Source organism: Trichosurus vulpecula, chromosome 3, assembly GCF_011100635.1.
Source record: "Trichosurus vulpecula isolate mTriVul1 chromosome 3, mTriVul1.pri, whole genome shotgun sequence".
Taxonomy (NCBI): Eukaryota; Metazoa; Chordata; class Mammalia; order Diprotodontia; family Phalangeridae; genus Trichosurus; species Trichosurus vulpecula.
The window spans coordinates 30147669-30155971 of record NC_050575.1 but is presented as its reverse complement, the minus strand read 5'-3'; the positions used below and the strand labels follow the sequence as shown (position 1 = coordinate 30155971).

The following is an 8303-nucleotide window of genomic DNA, read 5'->3' as shown; positions in this document are numbered from 1 at the left end:
TAAGTGAGACCAGATTCCTCTCCTCCTCCATCTCTTCCCCTCACAGTGTGCCTCAGGATAAAAAGTGCAAGCAGTCAAAAACTTCTCAATAAGCAGTCTTCTCTTGAGGCCAGAGAAGATGTAGCATTAAAGAGACAGGTGCATATCAAAGCAATCAGGCACACAAAACAAAGAGAGAATGCTGTAAAATGTGGCCCCAGCAAAATATTTTCACACTGAATATTGAATATGTGTATTTGATTCTTCTTCAAAGAGTCTTTTTTTGTTGCTGGTTTTTGTGTGTATGCCTTTTTGGGGGGAAGGGGAGGCGGCACTCAGTTTTAATATATATAATACACAGGGTCAAGGAGTTTCATGCCTACTTTTATCAATTAGTATTTATATAATCAAATAGATATTTGTTCTTTTCTAGCAAGAGATGGTACAGCCCTTGGGAGGCAATGTCACACAACTTGACTGTGTACATGGGGAGAAAGTAAAAATAGAGCCATGTTAAAGAGGCCATTGGTAAAACATTTATTGAAGAAAGAAAATCAATGAATACTTCCTAGCAGATATATTCAGAGTTGTAGTCTCCCATATTTTCCTCCAGCAGGAAAAATGGTGAGTGAATAAAAGTGAAAAATAGATAAGTTGGGGAGAGACAGGCAAAGATGAAAAGGGCCAACCACACAAATAGCTACAGGACAGTTGAAGTTTCCAATACGAATATCAAGCCATACAATGAAAGAAACTGACTCAATCTGACCTTTGTGGTTAACATGATTGTTTATTTATGAAAATAATGTGGCTCTAAATGCTTTTCAGTCCTGGTGCTATCTTTATTTTTTTTTAATTTAAAAAAATGGTTAAGGCATTCAGTCTCATCCAAATCCCCAGTCAAAGGCCAGGGTAAGACCTAGCAGTCCAAGTATCCAAGTGACTCTATTTAAGGGTTATCCTAATCATAACAATCATAGCAAATCAGAGAAATTAACTTAATGAAATCGATCTTGTTTATGCTTCAATTACCTTCATCTTTTTTTAAATATGGGCTGTGATCTGGCATCTTCTCAAGACAAAGGTGTTCAGAGTGGCATTGGAAATAGATTTAAGGGTCTCTGCGAAGTGGGTTCTCACTGCTACCACATAAGGAAGAAGCTGGAATTAAAAGTCACGATTTAATTCAAGTTGTAATAGACTAGGTTCTCATGATTCTAGGGTATGTCACTGTCAAATCAGTGATCCCAATGCACATTCTCTCAGAGATGAAAGATCTAAGTCTGTTACCCTACCAGACGGTTTGGTGTTTTGAGATCCTTCTGCCCAACCTGTGGTTGTTCACTCATTGCTGAAATTTGAGGAGTAAAGGGAGACATGGAGGAGGACAGAGAGAGAGATGGTGAAGATCTGCTATTTAGCAGCTTCTGTTTTTTAATTGTTTTTAACTTGAATGTGTGGCTAGACCCCTGGAGCCAGCTCTCAGTTCCTCTCTGGAGTTGAACCATTGTGCACTTTGGCATAAAGAGATGAAATGCAGGCATTTCTTCCCCCTTTTCTTTCATGTTCATAAGCCTCAGATCAGGTTCCTTCTCTTTTCTCAATATTGAAACACAGATGGACAAAGCTCCCTCCCTGTGTTTCCTTTCCAGATGTTTCGTGGCTTCCACTCTGCTATTTTTTTCTTGCCACATGCTGATATCACAACTGTTGTTGGAGAAATAGCCACATTTCTGGAATCCTTCCTGATCTTGTCAGAAGGAAATCTGGATTCTCTAAGATTTGATATGTTTCTGACATACCTCACGGTAGGTCGGTACCACCCAGTTCCTTTCCCTTATCTCAGTGCCGTCCCACTCATGACCTCTGGGAACTGAAGAGAGAATTATTGGGATGGGGCTCAGCCGGAGAGCTTCTTCAGTTCTATGATAGGGAACAAACCCTGCAGAGTATATGGTGTCACCATTGAACAAAGGAACATCCGCTTGGCTTTCTTCAGAGGTTTCACTGGAGAAGAACAGAAGGGGGCTACATGGAGGAGAGTTCTCGGGCAAGGAATGGAGATCAAAATTTGGTTTAAGACCTAGCAAGGAGGCCTGAAAGGGAAGTATAACACTCCAGGTTAAAAGAGAAAAATGAGATCCAATGCTGGAAGGGACATCAGGGAACAACTAATTGAAGATGTTCATTTTATAATATGAAAATTCAAGCTTGGATATAGGATATGCCTTGCCCTAGGTTTCTGTACAAACTGTAATATGGACAGAATAATCATGTCACTTTTTTGTATTTAATGACATTTTAGATAGAGATTTATCTATAGGTATAATAGAGTTAAAAATAAATAAACAAATAAAAATAAATACCTCTACCCAAAGTTATAAAGCAGATGTATATAAAGATACCCATATAAATACATATTTAACATAAATATATATAGTACTCTCACATAAATATAGATATTTAGAGCAGTTACAGATAGAGAGATACATACACAGATACATAGATCCATAGATGGTTGTTGTATTTACGTTTGTCCTTAATTCTCAAAGAGGACCATGACATCATGACTTGCAGTTGACTTTGACTTGAGTGAGGGAGGGCTGTGCAGGGTCACCAGCCTCACGTTCTCCTCCAGAGCCATCTGGGTCCAGTGGCCTGATATTCACCAGGATGACTGGAGGTGGCCGAGGAGTCAATGGGCGACCCTGGCCCTTTTAGGCTAAGGTCTTTTCAGGTTTTCACTTTGAGTGAGATGCTGCCCATTCAGTGAATAGGCCTCTTTAAGAAGTTAATCAAGGGATGGCCCCTTTAATCAGAACTAAAAAAAAAAAATCAAACTGGGAGGGGAAGACCCTCAGGGTTCCTGGCCAAAAGAGAAACAGTTACTCTTTAGTATTTACATCCACTCTGTGCTAGGAGGGCAGGGACCTATGGTCCAATCTAGGAGCTCCTGAGTGAATTGGGTTTAAGGCTTGGTTAAATGAGAACCTGAAAAGACCTTAGCCTGATAGATAGATAGATAGATAGATAGATAGATAGATAGATAGATAGATAGATAGATAGTAGATAACAAGACAGATAAGATAAGCTGTGATAAGATAAGATAAGATAGATACTTTAAAGCACTTGTTCCATGATCACACAGCTATTATGTATCAGAGTTAAGTTTTACATCTGGATTCCTCCTGACCGTGGGTCTGATGCCCTTTTACTATATACCTGATCTAGATAGGATCGTGATATGTGAAAATGTTTTAAATATTTCTATCAATATTAATATGAAAGTGCTTCAAATATACACAAAGAGATAGGTGTATATAAAACTATGGGATATGCATAACTACATATATATATATATATATATACTTATGTGTAGCTATAGGATATACATATTTATATAAGTGTGTATATACATACCTACATATAGAGATTTAAAGCACTTTCAGATACTTCTATCAATTGATAGATGATTGATAAAACAGTATTTAAAGTTCTCCCACACTCCTGTAATTCTATTAGAATGAGGCAAAAATATGGTGGAAAGGACACTGGACCTGGGGTCAGGAAAGTTCTGGATTAAAATCTCACCCCTGACACTCACTAGTTACCTGTGTGACCATGGGGGCTGTCACTTCACTTCTCTGAAGGAAGTTTCCCAATGAAGATAACAATATCTCCAGGACTTAGGCCACAAAGTTGTCATGAGTGTCAAATGAGATAATGGAGGTAAAGAACGTAAGAACTATTTAAATGTTGTGTTATTATCTGGTCCTCAGAGCAGCCCTATGAGGGAGGCACAGCAGTATTATTATCTTCATCTGATAGACAAGGAAACAGATACAGAGACTGATCAGGCTGAGGCCACGAAGCTTCTGGGTAACCACCCTGGGATTAGGAGCCAGTAATCTTTTCCACTTTCCTGCACTGCATTCACCAGCTGAGCCACAGACCCCAGAATTTGGCTCTACCAAAGTAGTTCATAGAAGCAAGCCTTTTTCCTTTTCCCCATTTGAAACTTTGTGAGTAAACAGTTGGACAGATTTTATGGGCAAAGGCATAACCAAGTCTTCCTTGCCAAAGGAGAGGGGGGATTCCAAACAGAACTTACTCTACGGTTAGGAATGGTAAGCTTCCTATTAGCATCCCCTCTTTTTTCTTCATTTCTGGGTTTTATCCTGTGGGCTTTATTTAACCTGCTCTGTAGAAGTGGGTTGCCTAAGAATTCATCCTGAGATAGATAATATGGAAAGAATCCAAAGGAGGGAACCAAGTCTTTCTGGTCCTCCTTATGCCTAACATCGGTTGTACTACTGCATTCTTTCGCCTTGGTGATTTCTTCTTCCTGGAGACAGAACCCCAAATTCAAAGTTGATGGTTCATCAGAGAGACCTTCGTATGTTCTAAAGTATGGTAAATATTCCAAAGACACCACTTTCTTTGGTGTGGATGATTTCCTGGTGTTGACAACAACCCTGGTATTAGGGGAATCCTTAGAGAGCCAAAAAGCAGACATAAATGCCTTCCCATAGGGGATCATAGAAGTAGGTTTCTCCTTCATATCTTTTTTCTTCTGTAAAATCTGGAACAGAGAGATAAAATATCTTTTGGTTTTTGACCTTCCACAATCATGAGCGAGCTGACTTCCTTCAAATGAACTCATCATCTTTCCCCTAACTCTGCCTATCTCCCAACTCCAGGCAGACTAGAGTGCTTATACATCCTCCACTCTTGTCACACTCTCTTCTATCACTTCATCTCTAATGCCTGCAATTGACTTCTCCTGCCCCTCCTTAGTCAATCAGTGAGTATTAAGCACCTACTATGCGCCAGGCACTATGCTTGGTACTTGAGATACAAATACAGAGAATGAAATAATTCCCAATCTCAAGAAGATTACATTCTAACAGGAGAAATACATAAATATATATATATATATATACACACACATATGTATATATTCTCATGTACATACACATATTACGCATGTATATATATATATAATATATACTATGAAGCATAAATACAAACTGAGTAAATGTAAACAAATGTAAAGTAGTTAAATACAAGTTATTTTGATATGGAGGATGCTATAAATTGGGGAGGTCAGGACAGACTTCATGCACAAAATGGTGCTTGAACCTCATCTTAAAAGAAGAGATTCTTTGAAGAGTCCCTCACTTTGTTTAAGGTCCAATTCAGATACCACCATCTTGAAGTGAGGGAGCACGGAATGATTATTTGAGTGCTAGAGTTAGAGAAACCTGGGTTAGAATCTTACTTTAGACACCTAACCTTTGGCAAGTCACTTAATATAACTAAGCCTCAATTTCTTTGTCTGTAAAATTGGGATAATAACAACAGCTACCTCACAGAGGAGCTGTGGGGATCAAATGCATAGGAAGTGCTTCGGAAACATCAAAATGTTCTATAAATTTAGTTTGAGCAGCTGGGTGGTGCAGTGGCTAGAGCACCTGGCCTAGAGTCAAGAAAACTCATCTTCCTGATTTCAAATATGGCTTCAGACACTTACTTGCTGTGTGACCTTGGGTAAGTCATTTAGCCCTGTTTGCCTCAGTTTCCTCATCTGTAAAATGAGGAGAAAACCCTAAATGGGTCACAAAGAATCTGATGCAACTGAAAAATGACTAAAGAACAAAATACATTTATACTATAATAATTATTATTTAAGCTTTCAGGTGTAAGTAATTTCTATTGTCAAACTTCTCATCTTATTTTGCCTGTTTGTCTCCTTTGCATATATTCTCCTTTGCACTGTGTCTATAGCCTTGTAGCCCTAGCTAGCACTGTCTCTTGCAAACAGTAGTCACTTAGTGTTTGTGGAATGAATCAATGAGCTGCCTTTGGCTCTGTTAAATAGGAAGCCCCCCGAGGATGTAATCCGTGGCACTTATGACTAGGCTGTGCAAGGAGAAAGAGAGAACACAAGGAAACACAAGCAATCCAGGAGTTTTTCCTGATGTAGGGTATCTTTAGAAACCTTGAAAGGCCTTCTGGTTAGCTTTAGGCCTCCATACTCCCTTCTCATCAAAAGGAGATCAGTCTCACCAAGGCTTCTAAAGAGCAGAGCTACCTGGCTCACAAAAATCTTGCTTAGCCCATCAACCTGGGTGCTCTAGGTAGTTTAGGAAGTCACTTTTGCAGACAGAGCCCTGAGCTCTCTGAAAATATTTGCCATGCAGAGAAAACAGTAATTAATCTTACTCGGATCAGTTTTCTCTCTGGGAATAAGATTTGTATCATATAATTTATACTTTTCATAGGTTTTCCTTTGAAATTCTCCATTGCCATGAACCTATACAATTGTTGCCTTTTTTCCAGGGTTATAAATATGTTTGGCACCCACTGTGTACAGCACAGTGCCCAACCATGTTTATATATAGAACACTAGAATACTAGCACCTAAGCTCTAGATCTATGATTCTACTCTAACTTATCCGTCTTACAGATAAAGAAAATGAGGCTCAGAGAGCTGAAATTATTTGCTCCACTTTATAAAACATCAGTGACAAAGTCAGCAGAAGCACCCAGTCTGACCCTCTCAGTATTTTACGTTGAGTCATTAATTTGGAGGTGCCATTTTTAATTGCTATGACAACCTATTCACTCGCTCTAGTGTTCTTCTAAGGCCTTACCATTCTTTCCATTTGGTGGATGTTAACACTGGAGCTAATGCTTGCTGTGGTCTAAGACAGGCAATTTCCATGTGTCCAGTCTTTTCCTTGATGGTCCTTGGCTTCAGTACACAAGGGAGTCATTAGCCACTGAGGCGGCTGGTGCTGAATCTGTCTTATCTCCATCTCCATCAATTAATTCACCAAGCAAGACCAAGGTGTCCAGGACCCCTTAAGAAGGCCAGTTCCAACTTGAGAAAAGATATCTAAAATTCTCAAAACCATTTCTGGTGTTTCATATTTTTGATCACTGTGGGGCATGAATGAGTCTCATCGTTTAAACTATGGCTTCAAAGACAAGACAAAATATGCCCATGGAGATAGCTTTTTTCTTCCTTCTTCCTCCTCCTCCTCCCCCCACCCTCTCCCCATCAAACCCACTGCCCTCTGCTCACTATAAGAAGATTCCACCATGAAGTCATAATTGCCTTGAGGCCTTTCCCAGCTGGAAGCATGACAAGAAAGCCAGTCGGCTCTGTTTCCATGGAGACACATGATGAAGTACCCAACACCTGTGTTCTTCACCTGTCTCTTAAATCAGCTTAATTTGATTCTCTGTGTGATATACTCAGGAACAAAGAAAAACAAAAACATCCCCTGGAACCAAATCAGCTTTTGTGCAAAAGCTTCAGTAAGCTCATTCAGGGAATGAAGTTCATGATCAGGGGCAGCAAGGGGCATTCCTAGCTGGAAACTTTGTACCCCCAAATTCCATAATCCTGATTAGTCAGGGTGGGTGTGAGATGAAGTACCTATATACTTGTGGCTGGGCAGACCTTCTCTAAGTGTATGAATTTCTCTATCAAGTTGTGTGACACATAGATATCCACTGGGGTGTCCACTGAAGTTTTTATTTGATTTCAAACTCACATCCTACCTTAGTCACTCAGTTTTCATCCAGTGAGTAAAGATTTATAATAGAAAATTCAGTCGTTTTTGGAATATGTCATACACTGAAATATTCACAGCAGCGCTTTTGTGGAAGTAAAAAAACTCTAAACAAAGTAGATGTCCATCACTTGGCAAACGACTGAACAAATTGTGGCAAAGAATATGAATGGAAGGTTACTGTGCCATAAGGAATTGTGAGTATGAGAAATATGGGAGGACTCATAGGAATTGATGGAAAGAAAGAGAACAAACAAAATAGAACCAAGAGAACCACCAACTGAATCAGTACAATAAAGTAAATGAAATATAAATATAAAGTGGAAAAAACCCTAAAATGCAGCCAGGCTATGATTTATTACAATGACCATCCTGGGTCCTGAAGAACAAATGATGAAAGACGCTTCCCTGGCTGACCAGAGGTGAGAAATAGTCCATACTTTAGAGCCTATCACTTTGTCAGCCAGTTTTGCTTAAGGGTATTTCCTTGGCACAAAGAAGGGTTCGATGGGGGAAGAATCCTATTGGAAAATGACTGTGGTGTAAAGCAGAAGAGTCACACTCGGGACCCATGGGAAGCTTATAACACTGGTGTAGAGGACAGAAGCTATCAATGAAATTTTTAAAATGCCAACATTCCAAAATAACCCGTGGGTGCAAACAAAGATGTCTAATAAGCTGTAGACATTCAGAGGGCAACCAGGTGGTATAGTGGATAGAGTGCTGGACCTGGAGTCAGAA

At 39.5% G+C, this 8303-nt stretch overlaps 1 protein-coding gene across 1 annotated transcript; it reads right to left on the bottom strand.

The window, feature by feature from the left end:
- Positions 1-493: 493 nt before the first annotated feature.
- Positions 494-7072, bottom strand: LOC118841056. The gene is made up of 3 exons (XM_036748468.1): positions 6636-7072; positions 4091-4561; positions 494-2075 (listed from the first exon to the last, which is right to left on the bottom strand). Exons 1-3 carry the CDS (start codon positions 6645-6647, stop codon positions 1755-1757), a joined length of 804 nt encoding a protein of 267 aa, XP_036604363.1. The 5' UTR covers positions 6648-7072; the 3' UTR covers positions 494-1754.
- Positions 7073-8303: the final 1231 nt, after the last annotated feature.